The sequence below is a fragment of the Conger conger genome, chromosome 5 (genome assembly GCF_963514075.1).
Source record: "Conger conger chromosome 5, fConCon1.1, whole genome shotgun sequence".
Classification (NCBI taxonomy): domain Eukaryota; kingdom Metazoa; phylum Chordata; class Actinopteri; order Anguilliformes; family Congridae; genus Conger; species Conger conger.
In genome coordinates this window covers 62,835,500-62,853,134 of record NC_083764.1, presented here as the reverse complement: position 1 = coordinate 62,853,134, position 17,635 = coordinate 62,835,500, and the positions used below count along the sequence as shown (strand labels likewise).

Here is a 17,635-nt window from a genome sequence, read left to right as displayed (position 1 = left end):
CAATGACCCCCCACCCCCAATGACAGAGCTGTGGGAGGAGTTCCAGTTACCTGACGCCTGGGAGCTGGTTCCAGTGAGAGGGGAGCAACTGGATGTGTTGGACCGGGACGGAGAAGAATAAATTGCATAAACACTGTTTAGTCTGTGCGGACCAGGGTGCCTCATCCATCAGTAAAGAGAATATAAAAGTGAATTGGAGAGGTTTTTGACACTTTGGTTGTGTTATTTTGTTATTTTATTTTTGTTTTTATATTAGCGACACTGTCTGAAATGAGGTGGCTAACGATGGAGTGAGGCACGAAACAGGCACATTACTGTTGGATAAGCTTGCTGTGTGTGCGGCTTAGAAGCCACAAAGCGGGGAATTATATAAAATATTTTCTCTAGTTATTCCTAGTTATTCTATGTTTATCTTAAGAATCAGTATGATTATCTTATGTTATTCTATGTATCACTATATGCACTAATTTGCACTAACACAACACTGAAGAAGTACACTGAAGTATGATATTTGCACTGTATTGTATTATTTTTGATATATTCCCAGCATTGAAGTGCACTGCACTGAATTGTATTATTTCTGTTTCTCCTTAAAACACTGAAAAGAACGTTTTCTTGAAGTAAAATGTTAAGGGGGGGTTGATTAAAAGTTTCAGAGATATGGATGAGAAGGTGTAAGACAATTGTGCTGTGTGTAAAAGCCAATCAGAAGCAAGAAAACAACTATGGCGTGACTGGAGAAGATGTAGCCGTACCCAGACAGAGGGAGAGACCAAGGCCGCAAAAATGAGATATAAGAAACTGTTTTGCAAAGTGTGAGTGCTCAGATTGCTTAGCTTGTTCAGCTCTGCTCACGCTGTGTGTGTGTGTGTGTGTGTGTGTGTGTGTGTGAGTGTGTGTGTGTGTGTGTGTGAGTGTGTGTGTGTGTGTGTGAGTGTGTGTGTGTGTGTGTGAGTGTGTGTGTGTGTGTGTGTGTGTGAGTGTGTGTGTGTGAGTGTGTGTGTGTGTGTGTGTGTGAGTGTGTGTGTGAGTGTGTGAGTGTGTGTGTGAGTGAGTGTGTGTGTGTGTGTGTGTGTGTGTGTGTGTGTGTGTGTGTGTGTGTGTGTGTGCTTGCTGTTCTGTGCCCTACTGATGATCACTGCTTTTTTTTACTTGGATTCCATCTGATGGAATAAAGGCCTATTATTCAACACTTGACTACAAGACTCCTGATTTTATAAATTGGATTGTTTATTTGTAATTCGACTGATAATTTGTTGGCCTGGGAACCCATAACAAAATTCGGCGCTGCGAGCAGGGTAGCGAAGAGGTCAGGACCCGTCCGACTGCAGAGGTGGCTGCACCAGGAGGCCCCTGGGCGAGGCGGCTGAACCAGGAGGCCCCTGGGCGAGGCAGCTGAACCAGGAGGCCCCTGGGCGAGGAGGCTGAACCAGGAGGCCCGTGGGCGAGGCGGCTGAACCAGGAGGCCCGTGGGCGAGGAGGCTGAACCAGGAGGCCCCTGGGCGAGGAGGCTGAACCAGGAGGCCCCTGGGCGAGGCGGCTGAACCAGGAGGCCTGTGGGCGAGGCGGCTGAACCAGGAGGCCCCTGGGCGAGGCGGCTGCACCAGGAGGCCCCTGGGCGAGGAGGCTGAACCAGGAGGCCCCTGGGCGAGGCGGCTGAACCAGGAGGCCTGTGGGCGAGGCGGCTGAACCAGGAGGCCCGTGGGCGAGGCGGCTGAACCAGGAGGCCTGTGGGCGAGGCGGCTGAACCAGGAGGCCTGTGGGCGAGGCGGCTGCACCAGGAGGCCCGTGGGCGAGGCGGCTCCCGGAGAGACTGACAGACCAAAGGGTGGCCACCCGTCTACAAAACCGGCAAGGTAAGCAAACTTAAATAAATGGCACATAAATCCTTGCTGTGGTTGAATAGACAAAAAGGTTCTGTCAGCCTGTCTGTGGCCGGCGCTCTACAGGATCTCTGTGACCTCTCCTACCCAAAAGAACCTAAAGTCAAATAGAAACATAAGTGATTGAAAACAGGAGACTTGGAGGAAAGCTTTGGATAAAGATTGTATGTAAAACCATATGCATGTGCAACACTTACTGCATGTAAAGCTTTTGTTTGGGATCTGTTGTGAAAAGGTGTGTGATTCACGTTGATGATATTGCATGGTGTGGTATGAATGGTGGTCAGAGTTCGAGCCCTACACGGGGGGTTGTGAGTAGTGAACGTGCTGACGGATGATCAGAGTTCGAGCCCGAGACTGGGTTATCCTGTCTGAGAGAAAAAGATGTGTAAGTCCAGAAGGCATTGTTTACTTTGCTCAGGCGGTAAAGATATTTTCTCCCTAAGGGTGAAAAATACATAAGTCCGGAAGGCATTGTCGACTTTGTTCAGGCGGTAAAGGTATTTTTATTCAAGGTTGAATAAAGTACATAAGTCCGGAAGGCAATTGGCGGCTTAGCTTCAGCGGTAAAAGTATTTTTCCGATGTCATCATCATCATCACTGTAAGGTTAAGGAGCGTTTAGAAATTTAAAATAAGTGTTTCTGTTTTATGTAAATGTTGACCATGTGGCAAATGTTGAAATGTGATAAATGTGGGATGAATATCTAACATATGAAAACGCGACAAACTAATATTATGAGAGAAAAAGAGTAATTGTGCAGTTAACTAAGGGTATTAGAGAGCATTTTTGGAGAGAGGCAGTGTGTAGATCCAGTGACAGGATTAATTTAAAATTATTATAAATTCTTGAATTGCATTACGTAATTATACAGATTAAAGAATACATCTAGAATACACGCAGTTGTCGGCATGGCGACCAAACAGGGGTCAGCTGCTGAGATAAAAAGTTCCCTGCGTTTAAAAAAGTTATTGAACGCATATCAGAAAAATGGGAGAGCAGAACAAAGAAATTGGTAACGGTGTGGCCAAAAGGTGGTACATGTGATGTAAACATATGTGATGAAATGGAAGGAGTAGTGGAAATAAAGGAAAGAAGCGAGAGGAGAAATGGAGAAAGAGTTGGAAGTGTTGAAATTGTTTCGGTTGGAGGGACAGAAGGTGAGAGCTACGTACAGAGGCAAGGAAAGAACAGAGAGGCTGTCGAGAGAGAAAGAGCCCCTTTCAGACCCTAATGTAGCAGCGAGGGAGAGGCCCCCACCTTACGCTCCAGGGAAAGGCCTGTATCCAGTAATTAAGGGCATTGGTGAAATATCAGGAACAGTAGATAGTGAAGATGCTGAAGGAAAGGCACAAACAAAAAGAGCTGATTTGGAAAATAAGTTAAAAGAGGAACAATTGTTGTTGAAAATGTTTTAACTGACCACAGAACAAGAAGAGAAAGAACAAGAGGAACTGGCTAAAACAGTGCAAGAAGTGGAAGTGCTGCAGAGGAGAAAAGCAAAAGCAGAGAGGGAGGGGCAGACGCTCACAGGAGCTGAAAAATACCTTGCCCCCAGAGGAAGAGAATGGGAATGCAGTGACCCTGCCCCCAGAGGAAGAGAATGGGAATGCAGCGACCCTGCCCCCAGAGGAAGAGAATGGGAATGCTGTGTTGCTGAGGAGAGACTGCACAGACTGGACGTGGAGGAGAGGGAGAGAGTAAGGAGAAGAGATGAACAGCTGTGGAGACCACCCCTAAGGGAGGAGCCAGGACCTTCCCGAGGGAGGGAGGGAGAAAGAGAAGATACCCAAACTAAGATGCATAAATTACTGAGTGATGACAGAGTGTATGAATACAGAATAGAGGGAATGAAGACTCCACTGAAGAGAATAAGCTGGGAGTACCCAGCTGTCCCAAGAGAAAGGGAAGATGATGAGAAAAGCATCATTTACCCATCCTCAAGTGAAGATGAGGAAAGCGCCCATCCGCGGCGTAGCCAGAGATCTAAGAAAGGACCAGAAAGATACCCCATGCTCCTGGTTCATCTGAAAAATGGAAGAGCCCAATACGTCCCAGCTCAAAAGATGGCGCACGATGACAGAAAGGGAGATTACACAAGACTCCATCACGCTGAACATGTTTCGTTCTGCCATTGTGGAAGCCATGCCCCCTCTTGTGAAATCCAGACTGGATGAGGTGGTAGGCCTGATGGCAAAGAATGAGCGGGAATTCACTGAACAAGTGGTCCACGCGGTGGAGAAGTACCACAAAGAGGAAAAGAAACAAGATGACCAACAAAAAGAACTCCAACAGAAGCTGTTGCAGCTGCAGCTGGAGGAACTGGAAAAGAAAGAGAAAGAAAAAGAAAACGACAAGGCAAAAAAAATAGCACCAGTGATGGCGGATTTCATGTTTGAAGAAATGGCGCCACCTATGCCCCGGAACCAGGGAAAGGGGGGTGGAGATGGACCCGTGTCCAGCGTCATCTACAACGTTATCGTCACAGTGACCGGCGCTTGGAAGAACGAAATGTTAAGCAAAAGGAAGATAAATGTTTTGGGGCTGACTGACTGTACAAATCACGCAAAAAAAATAAACATAAATCGAGAGCTTTTTCCGAATGATTCCAAATCTAATCAAACGAAATGGAGAAGGATAGCAAGTAACTTACTCATCAACCCCTGTGAAAAACAAGAAGGGTACTTTGTATGCAATGTCACACGATTATATTTTAAAGGAATGAATCACTAATGCAGCAACATTCCTCAATATACTGTATTTTGGCCATATGTTCGCATATGCAGTAATAATGCCAACGCACAACGGCTCATGAGGTAAGAGCAATCATCTGGGTGTGCCGAAGTGTTCCTGAGCAAGACGGCTAACCCCCAAAAGTGCACAATGAGCTGATTGAGAGACACACACTCACAGCCCCACTGAGAAACACACACTCACAGGAGTGTGGGAGGGGGGAAGGGGGTATTTATATTTGAGGCAAATAATATTGTAAATACTTCAACATTATTATATATATATATGTTCCTCCATAGTCATTATTAAAGCAGCAGTAATTATTACAGAGAGAGAGGCATTTCAAACACATTCCACAGTAGCTCACTGATAGAACACTGCAGGCTAATAAACTACTCTTGATATTTAACCTGATGAGAGAAGATGGAGTTTGTTTACCTGTTTTGTGTGTCCTTGTAGCTCTAAAATAAAGAGAGTGAATTATTATCAGCCAATACTCAGTCCATTAACACCATAAATGAACCACATAAATATCTCTAAATACCTTTTGATATTATATGACAGAAAAATAAATGTTCTGCTTTAACACTGTTATACATGTGTACAGTGTATGTTGCACGATGAAGTTGACTTAAAACACTTTCAATGCTTTCAATGATTCTGCTTGATTAAGTTTTGAGGAGATTGAATGACTTTTACAAGAATAGAGAATACTATATTGTATAAATGAATGTGTGTGAGCATTAACAGCAGTGTACATAGAGTCCTACAGACACAGAGTGAACAGGTCTTACCTGCAGGAATGAGATGTCTTCAGCTCCCAGCTCCTGTTCTAAGGCTCTGATCTGTTCTGAAAGGGATGATATCTCTTCTGTCATCTTCTCTATCTTCTCCTTCATCTTCTGACTCTTCTGCTCCTCTTCCTCCCTCAGTGCAGTGATCCTGGCTGCCTCTTCATCTTTTAGGAACTGCTGAAGTTTCTCAAACTCCATCTTTATCTGTCTCTCTGTGTGCTGGGTCTGGCTCTGGAATAAACATTATTCACCTTCATTTCAGCACAATCCAGTGCTGCATTTTCAACACTGTGATTTAAAGGCCTCAGTTCAGTACCTTGATGTGCTCTGCTGTTTGATCACAGATTAGCTTCACTGCATTAAAGGCTTTTAGCTTCTCCTGCAGTGGAGCCAGTGCAGTCCTGAGTTTCTCCTGGAAAGAAATGACAGAGTCCACACTTTACTGAGGAAACGGACCCACAGTAAACTTCACTGCCTACAGACAGCACAAGAGTCCCTGCTCAGACAGAGGAAAGACAAAATAGCTCTATTCTGTTTTCACTGGCAAAATTCAATATCCAACCATCCATCCATCCATCCATCCATCCATTATCTTCACCCGCTTATCCTGAACAGGGTCACAGGGGGGCTGGAGCCTATCCCAGCATACATTGGGCGAAAGGCAGGAATACACCCTGGACAGGTCGCCAGTCTATCTCAGGGCTCTCCAATCAGCTTAACCTGCATGTCTTTGGACTGTGGGAGGAAACCCACGCGAACACGGGGAGAAAATGAAACTCCACACAGAGGCCCCGGCTGACCGGGATTCAAACCCAGAACCTCCTTGATGTGAGGCATTCAATATCCAGATGTTTTAAAATGAAAATATCCTACAATGTATACTTTGTCTCTCATGACACATTAACAGTGATCTTCCATCTTAGACCACATTGTGTCAGACACATTTATCTGAGCATGAACTTTGACCCCAACTGTCCCATGCTGAGCACTGCTCCCTAACACAGCTCTGAGAACGTCTCCACACTCCTGCCCCTCCCTCCTGTCTCTTTCTGTCAGTCATGTGACACGTAGTGAGGAGCTCCAACTGCAGTCAGGCCTGAGAACTAAAATGGCTCCTTTTGCAGATCATTTCACTTTGGAAATACAACAACATTAGAATGTGAAATAATGAAAAATTGTAATATTCAATGTTAATTATACTTCTGTTTTCAGTCTGATAACCTTCACCAAGGGCTCAGTAGATGAGAGCAAAACAAATCATTTTCAATCATGAAGAATTTTCTGATGAAATTTGTAAAATATAAAGTTAATAAAATAAATAATGAATGTGTGAATTGCGTTATAATCAGTTACCTTATATTCTTCTGCAGCCTCCTGAACTGGTCGCATTTTGTGGTTTTCATGTTTTTTGGAAGTTTGACAGATAACACAGATGGGTATTTGATCCTTCAAACAGAAGAGTTTGAGTTTCTCACTGTGCAGACTGCAGAACACTTCAGATCCTGCTTTAGCTCTCTGACTTCTCTCCTTTAAGAACACCTCACAGGTATTCCTCAGAGACAGGTTAATGAGAGGATGATCTTTTGAAGATCTTCTCCTGCAAACTGGGCACTCCAGAGATCCCTTCTGATCCCAGTACTGCTGCAGACAGGCCTTACAGAAGCTGTGACTGCAACTCAGGACAACAGGATCCCTGAAGATTTCAGAGCACACAGGACAGGAGAGCTCCTCTTCCAGGAGAGAAGGAGATCCAGACGCCATTCTGTCTCCGTCTGTTCTGAGCTCAGTAATGGCTTCTGCCAAACCTGTAGTTTAGTTTCACTCTTACTTACTGCTGTAACTGCAGGTAAACTTAATACATCTCTTTAAATGTCTGCTTCTCAATCTGTTTTTGTTTCTCTATCTTTAGAAGTTCCTTAATTTCTGAAGAATATGCAGTGAGATCATATCCTGAGATTCCCAGTGTAACTGAAGGGTCAGTGTGTAAGAAACTTGTACTTTGCTCTTCCTGCAGGGGGCAGCATTGTGCCACTGAGATTTGCAGTTTTACACCACAGAATAATAATTCATTATTTGTTGAAAATAACTTCCAAAAAACTTCCAGAAAATAACACTGCAAGAGAGGGAAGGTTCATCAATGTTAGAAAGCCATCGTAGGGCAGCATTTACTTCCGTATTAAGGTTGATCCTCCGGGAATTACATTGATGTTCAAATAGAGATTCTACGTCATAAGAAACTTTCTTAGTAAAAGCTCTGACGGATTACTAGTTATTACGAGTAGGAGAAATTGTAGATTTAGGCCTAAAACGACTAACAGAACTTATATAAAGTACAGAATGATATGTAGTTCCCGAAGGTACATTATAAGGGTTCTGATTGTACGAAACCCCTAGATATAAACCTCTATAAAATATAAAATAAAGGTTTAGGGTTACATCTTAGTCTATACATTCAGACTAGACTAGCAGATAAAAAGGACATATAAAGGTTAATATAAATAAATTAAGCTTTTGAAAAGCTCTAACAGGTACACAGCAGCAATGGTGTAGTTAGTAAATTGCTCCACCTTTACCTGACTCCACGTTTGCTTTGTCCAGAATTTGAGGTATGTGCGGTAAAATCCTACTCACTTCCTTTGCGATCACTGAATTCACCCGATTCAACTAAAGAACTTACGGTCTTCAGTCCAGATGGAGAGGAGTTGAATCCGGCGTTTTCGCTCTAAGCCTCAGGCGGCTAACCCGATATTTTCCTACATTTACGCTGAGCAACAGCATTTATCGCAACATAAGGGGCATTACAGTAAAACTAAATAAAATATATTTGTGAAAATATTATCACTGCAACAACACGTTGTCATTAAATACACTTGTATTATGACACGTAAACTTCCCCCCCGGATCACAGGACCGTACGGCGGTGTTCCAGTGGTTGTGCCGCACGATCTGTTGTGACCGGCGACACCACAGAGCAACACGTGATTGGCTGCAGGGTCGCCCGGGGCGACCGTGTCTCGCTGTGTAGGGGACATTCCCTGGAGAGGCGACGTCTTGCAAACAACCTTTCCCTTTCAAAAGAACCCAGTTCTTTCACAGCAAGGAGAGCTACAATAATACTAACTTTATTAGAACTGCAGCAAAACAAAGCACGGAGAATGCATCACACCAATGTGAGAATACACTCTAGATTTTAGCAGACAGGGTGTCTATTCTCATACCATTACACATCCTAAGTTATCACATGAATACATTACGGTGAAAGCCAATCATCTTCATACAGTGTTTCAGTACTTTTCCATCACGCGTTGTACTCCTGGGCCCACTTCTGCTCTTTAAGTCATGTAACATTTGTTTTGCAATTAACACACTGCTGCAGTAACTACAAAACTTACATTTATCATCCGTTTTTTCTCCTAGGCTGGTTAAGGAGGAGCCGACCTTGGGTGCGCTTCCTCCTCATTCTTTTTCTATCATAACAAGCACCTGAGCGCACCCCCGAATGGGAGAGTGTTCTGCCGTATCTCCTGAAGCTGTGGTCGAGCACTCACCCCTCCCTTACATTTTTGCTGGTTATCTGTCACAAGCACAATTTATTATTTTAAGCAGTTTTCTAACTATATGCATTGTACATATCTGGATACATATATCCTAGGTTACATTGTACTAGATTATATTTTTCTCCCACAGCTGCTCTCTGGCTCCCTCTGCAGGTCAGTAGGGTGTTCACAGCCTGATTGCTCGAGCTTCCCCAGACACGTGACGTTTTCGTGCGACTCGTCTCAGGTTGTTGGACCGTATTCAACTCCAGAAGCAGCAGCACCTTGACGTTTCGCTTTGTACCTGCAGAGGGCGCTCAAATTCGAAACGGAGCGTTTCTTACACAAGGGAAATCCACAGCAACAGACGCTACTACAATTCCATGGCTCAAACGGATGGTGCAGTGGGTAGCACTGCCGCCTCACAGCAAGGAGGTCGTGGGTTCGAATCCCCGTCGGCCGGGGCCTCTCTGTGCGGAGTTTGCATGTTCTCCCCGTGTCTGCGTGGGTTTCCTCCAGGTACTCCGGTTTCCTCCCACAGTCCAAAGACATGCATGTTAGGCTGATTGGAGAGTCTAAATTGCCCGTAGGTATGAGTGTGTGTGTGCCTTGTGATGGACTGGCGACCTGTCCAGGGTGTATTCCTGCCTTTCGCCCAATGTATGCTGGGATAGGCTCCAGCCCCCCTGCGACCCTGTTCAGGATAAGCGGGTTCAGATAATGGATGGATGGATGGATGGATGGATGAAGCCAAAATGTGAACACAGCGCTCATTCCGGTTGGAGATTCACAGCTAACGGACATGGTGGCCATTCTGTTTGAGAATTACAGAAAGACAAACCTGCCCTTTAAAAGAAGGGACAACGCCAACAAAAAAACAAACGAAGAGGACTCTTCAAAAAGAGCGACAAAAATGAAAATAAAAGCAAGGATTCTGTTTCATTTTTCCTTCCTTTATCTACATTTAATATGATGAAGCCCAGTCTCAGCACAGTCCACTCATAGCAATGAGCACAAAGTCTTACTTTCAAATGTTTACACGATTATATTGTAAAAGAATGAATCAATAATGCAGCAACATTCCGCAATATACTGTATTTTGGCCATATGTTTGCATATGCAGAAATACTCTTAATTCCAAATCCCAACACACAACGGCTCAGGAGGTAAGAGCAGTCGTCTTATTGGCTCAGGAGGTAAGAGTAGTCGTCTCATTGGCTCAGGAGGTAAGAGCAGTCATCTGGCACTCGGTGGGTTGCAGGTTCGATCCCACCCTGGGTGTGTCGAAGTGTTGGAACAGCCTCCTCGTTGCACAAAGAAGGGCGGCTTGTAGCGTAGTGGTTAAGGTAAATGACTGGGACCCCGAAGGTAGGTGGTTCTAATCCCAGTGTAGCCACAATAAGATCCGCACAGCCGTCAGGCCCTTGAGCAAGGCCCTTAACCCTGCATTGCTCCAGGGGAGGATTGTCTCCTGCTTAGTCTAATCAACTGTAAGTCGCTTTGGATGAAAGCATCTGCCAAATCACATGTCATGTAATGTAACAATGTTGAGTCAGAGAATGCAGTAGGGAAACAGGAAGTCTTTGTGTCGTCCACAAGATATTTCTATATTGTCCACATAACACAATCGGCACATGGGGAGACATTAAATGGAGGAAAAAAAGCGCTAGTGAGCCGTTTCTAAGGAACTGCCGTTCCACTTGTAGCACAGTTCTGTTATCTAAGATTTACACTCCTGTTTAGATGTACTTTTACAATATTTAAGCTACAACCTTCAATGAAAACCCTCTGATGAAAAGTAGAAGACAAAACACTTTGTGGGGAGCTAGAGGAACTGATGGAATGCATAAAAAAAGACATTATTAGACACACATCCCAGATAACACAAAATGTTCTCCCAATGTTAGTGGAATGTTTTGTCAATGTCATCACAACATTGCCACAACGTGGCGGCAACACTACGAGAAAGTTTTTGTTTTAGCTGGGCCATTAGCATGTGAACAGAGTGGTGTATCCACAGCCTCTAGCGGGTCACAGGGGAACGTCCTCACCTGGGGACAGGTGAACAGTCCTGGGGCCCAGGAGCCCCGCCCACGCCTGTGCGGCGGCCACGCCCGCGTGGGGGAGACCCTTGGTGCGGTCCGTGATCCAGTGGTTCATGGTTCTGGCTGTGTGAACGGTGTTGGAGAAGTCCAGGCTGCAGGCTCCTGCTCCCACACTGGGAGACGCTCTGGACAGAGGAGAGGAGGGGACCCTTCATCGCCAAGCCCTTCTGCACGAAAACGCCATTGGAGACGGTCGCCGTGGCGCCCAGGCTGGGCTTGGTCTGGCTCCTGTGTAGCTCCGCCAACATTCACCCACTCATACACACACTCACACACCAACAGCGATTGGTTGCCATGCAAGGCACCAACACAGCCGACTACAGCACATTTCACAGAGTGAGCTGGACATGGAGATGAACACAGAAAAGAAACAATAACAAGACAATAATAAATAGTTAAAACTAAACTCTATTTGGGGTCCGACCCTTATTGTAGACAGTAATGAGGTCCAGCCCCAGAAACAGGACTAAGCTTCCCTTTGTGAGGATAGAGTTCTAGCTGTCACAATATGTCATGACAGATTGAAACCGCAGGTGGTGTCTAGTCATGACATAGAAGAGATCAGCCAATCGTGTGGCAGCAGTGCAATGCATGCAATCATGTAGATGCCGGTGAGGAGCTTCAGTTAATGTTCACATCAACCATCAGAATGGGGAGAAAATGTGATCTAAGTGACATTGTTCGTGGAATGATTGTTGGTGGCAGACAGGATGGTTTGAATATCTCAGAAACTGCAGATCTGCTGGGATTTCCATGCACACCAGTCTCTAGACTTGCAAAGAATGGTGAAGAGAAAAAAAATCCAGTGAGCAGCAGTTCTGCAGACAGAAACGCCTTGTTAGTGAGAGAGGTCAGAGGACAATGGCCAGACTGGCCAAAGCTGACAGGAAGGTGACAGTAACGCAAATAACCACACATTACAACAGTGGTATGCAGACAAGCATCTCGAAACGCACAACGCATCATAACTCTAAGTGGATAGGCTACAGCAGCAGAAGTCTAAAAATACATAATGAATTGCTCGGTGAGTGTGTTTAACATGAGTGTGTGTATATAACACGAGTGTGACTGTGTCATGAGTGTAATTCATGTCCAGAGATCAGGATTAGGAAACAAGATCAGGCAGATTTGCCGTCGCGTTCTTCAATTTCCGCTCAGCTAACCAATCGTATAAGATCCGCACAGCCGTTGGGCCCTTGAGCAAGGCCCTTAACCCTGCATTGCTCCAGGGGTGGATTGTCTCCTGCTTAGTCTAATCAACTGTATGTCGCTCTGGATAAGAGCGTCTGCCAAATGCCATCAATTATGAATGAAGCTGATCACAATTTTTTGCTCTCCATGCCGTGAAACTGGTTGTAACGATAGAAGTCATAAAAATCCTAGAAATATGCAATGAACACAAAAGATGGTTTGGTACTGTGCTGTTTTGAATTGGATTGAAACCACTCCAATATGACACTGATTGATTTTACGTTACCTTTGAGTGACATTCACACTGTACTACAGCTGCTGTCTCCATGGTGATGGCCTTTTATGTGTTACCATGACCCTGCTTAAAACACAACCACACGTCACTGCTTATGATGATGGCTCTGTGTTTCTCAACTGATCTCAGATCAGCTCAAGTGAGTGTGGAATGAACCCATTACATTACATTATCCAGAGCGATGTACAAAAAGGGCACACCCATAACCAAGGAGAAGTGCGCTGAAAGACCCAAGAGGGAAGTACAATTGCAACTGCTACCACCACAACAAGGATAAGGACCAGGGCCTATTTTTTTATTTTTTTTAAACATAAAAATAAACAAACAAACAAAGCATAAGTGACCAAACTTAACTAGCCAAACACTGCTTACCTAGCCAAACTAAAAATACCGATACACAAAAAAGTAAATCACACAAAGACAACAATTAAGGTTCACAGGCAGGTAGGGAGGGACGGGGAGAGGTGCTGCTTGAAGAGGTGCGTCTTCAGTTTGCGCTTGAAGGTGGGGAGAGATTCTACAGTTCTGACCTCAGCGGGGAGTTCGTTCCACCACCGTGGAGCCAGAAAAGACAGTAGTCGTGAGCGGGAGGTGGAGGTTCGGAGAGGGGGAGGTGCCAAGCGGCCTGTGGAGGCTGAACGAAGAGGTCTGGCAGGGGTGTAGGGTGTAGAACCCAAACCCAGCGTAGGAGGGGCGTATTTGTCTCTGTCTGCGTTCATACTGCACCGGAGAGAGAGACTTACCTCATCACACACCTGGGAGACACACTGGTGACGGGTCAGGAAAAGAGCAGCACTCTGGAGTGATTCCAGTTCTGTATTTATTACACCCCAACTCATTCCACACACACACACACACACACACACACACACACCAGTGTACTTACAGTACCACCATATACCACAGGAATTACTCATTACACACACACCAGTGTACTTACAATACCACCATGTACCACAGGAATTACTCAGTAATAACATTCTGAAGTTATATCAGAGAGATTATACATTTCTCATCAAGCACAATACAATGTTTGTATTTACATTTAAAATTATACACAATATTTTGTTATGATGTGTTTTTGTTTCTAACATTTGTAGTAAACCTACTCTGAGTTGAGACAGTCCTTTGACTTCAAGTGATGTTTACAAACAATGCCACAGTGCTATTTTACACTTACAGACACCTTCAGTGGGCAGATCCTCACAATCCCCACAAAGAATGGAAACAGTCTCTCAGTGAAGGAGTGTTTAAAGGTGTAGAGAGGAGTGTTGTCACTGGGGTCAGAGAATGACACCTCCCCCCTGTCCCAGTCCAGCTGCACTCTGACCCTCTGGAGGTCCCTCTGCACAGTGAGGCGTGTGAGTGGGGAGGTCAGGGCTCTGTATTTCCCATCGCACAGCCCTATACTCCACACTCCTGCTGCTGGGCTCAGATTCACACCCCCTTTCCTGCTGAAGGAGTCTTTAACCACACCCACCGCCCAGACCCCATCCCCCAGTTCTACATCCCAGCAGTGTCTCCCTGAGCTGAATCCCTCAGAGCCCAGCACACACCACCCTGTATCAAATCTCTCAGGATGATCAGGAACCTGCTGTCTCTCATCACTGCGTCTCACACTGGTCAGATCCTCAGACAGTGAGAGTTCGGGATGTGCTGTGTTTGGGTCCAGAGTCACAGGAGCTGAAGGGACAGAGAATGAGACGTCAGCACTGAGCTGCACAAAGGGAAACCATCAGACACAATGGGGTCCTCATGATATAAACTGGGTTTCACAACAACAACCATTATAGCCTCAGATACATGTGTGAGAGAAGCAGCAGAACTAAAAGACAGTAATATTTCTTAGGATTTCACAAGGATAGTATAATCGTTGTAAGAAGGAGCAAAGCCTGTAAGTGTTTCTGTAGCCCCTTAAATACAGTATCACTCTTAAAGCATTTTATTATGAGCATCAGTGAGATTAAGGACTGGTGCTCAGTCTCTTCACTCCAGGGCTCTCACACAGACAGGACCAATATGACTCTGACTGGCTTCATCAGCTTGTGGAAAGGATGCTGAAGATTCCCCCTGTACAGTGACAATGTGGAGCTCCCTGCCCCCAGTACTCACTGTATTGAACAGTCCCCAGCATCTTCTCCCACACTCTGTACTTCAGATTGCCCAGGTGCTTGGCCACATCAATCAGCGCTCCTGAGACCTTCTCTGGATCCCCCAGGGTGCACTGGGCTCTGAAATAATATTCAGGAGTCACTTGTGCTGTGGGCGGGGCTTCATTACCATAGAAGATTATCAGCAGCAACATCAGATCTTCATTCTGTAAGAAAATGGCTCTATCTCTCCCAGCGTTCGGCCACACAGCCCCACTGAGAGACACACACTCACAGCCCCACTGAGAGACACACACTCACAGCCCCACTGAGAGACACACACTCACAGCCCTACAGAGAAACAAACACTCACAGCCCCACTGAGAGACACACACTCACAGCCCCACTGAGAGACACACACTCACAGCCCCAATGAGAAACACACACTCACAGCCCCACTGAGAGACACACACTCACAGCCCCACAGAGAGACACACACTCACAGCCCCACTGAGAGACACACACTCACAGAGAGAGAGGCATTTCAAACACATTCCACAGTGGCTCACTGATAAAACACTGCAGAGCTTATAAACTACTCTTGATATTTAACCTGATGAGAGAGGATGGAGTTTGTTTACCTGTTTTGTGTGTCCTTGTAGCTCTAAAATAAAGAGAGTGAATTATTATCAGCCAATACTCAGTCCATTAACACCATGTTAGGAACCACATTAATATCTTTAAATACCTTTTGATATTATATGACATAGAAAAATAAATGTTCTGCTTTAACACTGTTATACATGTGTACAGTGTATGTTGCATGATGAAGTTGACTGAAAACATTTTCAATGCTTTCAATAATTCTGCTTGATTAAGTTTTGAGGAGATTCAATGACTTTTGCAAGAATAGAGAATACTATATTGTATAAATGAATGTGTGTGAGCATTAACAGCAGTGTACATAGAGTCCTACAGACACAGAGTGAACAGGTCTTACCTGCAGGAATGAGATGTCTTCAGCTCCCAGCTCCTGTTCTAAGGCTCTGATCTGTTCTGAAAAGGATGCTATCTCTTCTGTCATCTTCTCAATCTTCTCCTTCATCATGCACCTCTTCTGCTCCTCTTCCTCCCTCAGTGCAGTGATCCTGGCTGCCTCTTCCTCTTTTAGGAACAGCTGAAGGTTCTCAAACTCCATCTTTATCTGTCTCTCTGTGTGCTGGGCCTGGCTCTGGAATAAACATTATTCACCATCATTTCAGCACAATCCAGTGCTGCATTTTCAACACTGTGATTTAAAGGCCTCAGTACAGTACCTTGATGTGCTCTGCTGTTTGATCACAGATTAGCTTCACTGCATTAAAGGCTTCTAGCTTCTCCTGCAGTGGAGCCAGTGCAGTCCTGAGTTTCTCCTGGAAAGAAATGACAGAGTCCACACTTTACTGAGGAAACGGACAGACAGTAAACTTCACTGCCTACAGACAGAATGGCTCTATTCTGTTTTCACAGACAAAATTAAATATCCATCCATCCAGCCATCCATTATCTTAACCCGCTTGTTCTGAACAGGGTCACAGGGGGGCTGGAGCCTATCCCAGCATACATTGGGCGAAAAGCCGGAATACACCCTGGACAGGTCGCCAGTCCATCGCAGGGCACACACACCATTCACTCACACACTTATAACGACAGGCGATTTAGACTCTCCAATCAGCCTGCATGTCTTTGGACTGTGGGAGGAAACCGGAGTACCCGGAGGAAACTCACACAAACACAGGGAGAACATGCAAATTCCACACAGAGGCCCCGGCCGACCAGGATTCCAACCCAGGACCTCCTTGCTGTGAGGCATTCAATATCCAGAAGTTTTAAAATGAAAATACCCTACAATGTGTACTTAGTCTCTCATGACACATTAACAGTGATCTTCCATCTGAGACCACATTGTGTCAGACACATTTATCTGAGCATGAACTTTGACCCCGACTGTCCCATGCTGAGCACTGCTCCCTAACACAGCTCTGAGAACGTCTCCACACTCCTGCCCCTCCCTCCTGTCTCTCTCTGTCAGTCATGTGACACGTAGTGAGGAGCTCCAACTGCAGTCAGGCCTGAGAACTAAAATGGCTCCTTTTGCAGATCATTTCACTTTGGAAATACAATAAATACTTACATTAGAATGTGAAATCATGTCACATTTTAATATTCAATGTTAATTTTACTTCTGTTTTCAGTTATAGTGATAACCTTCACCAAGGGCTCAGTAAATGACAGCAAAACAAATCATTTTTAATCGCCAAGAATTCTCTGATGAAATTAGTAAAATATAAAGTTAATAAAATAAATTATGAATCTGTAAATTGTGTTATAACCAGTTACCTTATATTCTTCTGCAGCCTCCTGAACTGGTCGCACTTTGTGGTTCTCATGTTTTTTTGAAGTCTGACAGATAACACAGATGGGTATTTGCTCCTCCAAACAGAAGAGTTTGAGTTTCTCACTGTGCAGACTGCAGAGCACTTCAGATCCTGCTTTAGCTCTCTGACTTTTCTCCTTTAAGAACATTTCACAGATATTCCTCAGAGACAGGCTAATGGGAGGATGTTCCTTTGAAGATCTTCTCCTGCAAACTGGGCACTCCAGAGATCCCTTCTGATCCCAGTACTGCTGCAGACAGGCCTTACAGAAGCTGTGACTGCAACTCAGGACAACAGGATCCCTGAAGATTTCAGAGCACACAGGACAGGAGAGCTCCTCTTCCAGGAGAGAAGGAGATCCAGACGCCATTCTGTCTCCGTCTGTTCCGAGCTCAGTAATGGCTTCTGCTAAATCTGCAGTTTAGTTTCACTCTTTCTTACTGCTGTAACTGCAGGTAAACTTCATAAATCTATTTAAATGTCTGCTTCTCAGTCTGTTTTTGTTTCTCTATCTTTAGAGGTTCCTTAATTTCTGAAGAATATGCAATGAGATCATATCCTGAGATTCCCAGTGTAACTGAAGCGTCTCTG

At 45.0% G+C, this 17,635-nt stretch overlaps 2 protein-coding genes across 2 annotated transcripts; both read right to left on the bottom strand.

Moving 5' to 3' along the window:
• Positions 1–1,310: 1,310 nt before the first annotated feature.
• Positions 1,311–8,451, bottom strand: LOC133128964 (E3 ubiquitin-protein ligase TRIM35-like). Its single transcript, XM_061242771.1, has 6 exons — positions 7,984–8,451; positions 6,764–7,523; positions 5,727–5,822; positions 5,429–5,641; positions 4,100–4,205; positions 1,311–1,813 (listed from the first exon to the last, which is right to left on the bottom strand). The coding sequence occupies exons 2-6, from the start codon at positions 7,169–7,171 to the stop codon at positions 1,311–1,313; spliced, it is 1,326 nt and encodes a 441-aa protein (XP_061098755.1). The 5' UTR covers positions 7,172–7,523; positions 7,984–8,451.
• A 4,367-nt stretch (positions 8,452–12,818) lies between these two features.
• Positions 12,819–17,635, bottom strand: LOC133128963 (E3 ubiquitin-protein ligase TRIM35-like). Its single transcript, XM_061242770.1, has 5 exons — positions 17,007–17,635; positions 15,944–16,039; positions 15,634–15,858; positions 14,650–14,761; positions 12,819–14,220 (listed from the first exon to the last, which is right to left on the bottom strand). Exons 1-5 carry the CDS (start codon positions 17,412–17,414, stop codon positions 13,703–13,705), a joined length of 1,359 nt encoding a protein of 452 aa, XP_061098754.1. The 5' UTR covers positions 17,415–17,635; the 3' UTR covers positions 12,819–13,702.

Bases quoted from the DNA above. Each gene is read 5' to 3' on its own strand.
- LOC133128964 (XM_061242771.1), bottom strand. From the start codon at position 7,171: ATGGCGTCTGGATCTCCTTCTCTCCTGGAAGAGGAGCTCTCCTGTCCT. The intron at 5,823-6,763 runs GTAACTGATTAT...ATTTCTTTCCAG, and splicing joins AGGCTGCAGAAGAATATAAG to GAGAAACTCAGGACTGCACT. The intron at 4,206-5,428 runs GACATCTCATTC...TTTCTTTTCCAG, and splicing joins AACAGGAGCTGGGAGCTGAA to TTCCTCCAGCTGCAGCTGCA.
- LOC133128963 (XM_061242770.1), bottom strand. From the start codon at position 17,414: ATGGCGTCTGGATCTCCTTCTCTCCTGGAAGAGGAGCTCTCCTGTCCT. The intron at 15,859-15,943 runs GTACTGTACTGA...TGTTTATTCCAG, and splicing joins AAACAGCAGAGCACATCAAG to AGCCAGGCCCAGCACACAGA. The intron at 14,221-14,649 runs GTGAGTACTGGG...CTGTCCCTTCAG, and splicing joins GCTGGGGACTGTTCAATACA to CTCCTGTGACTCTGGACCCA.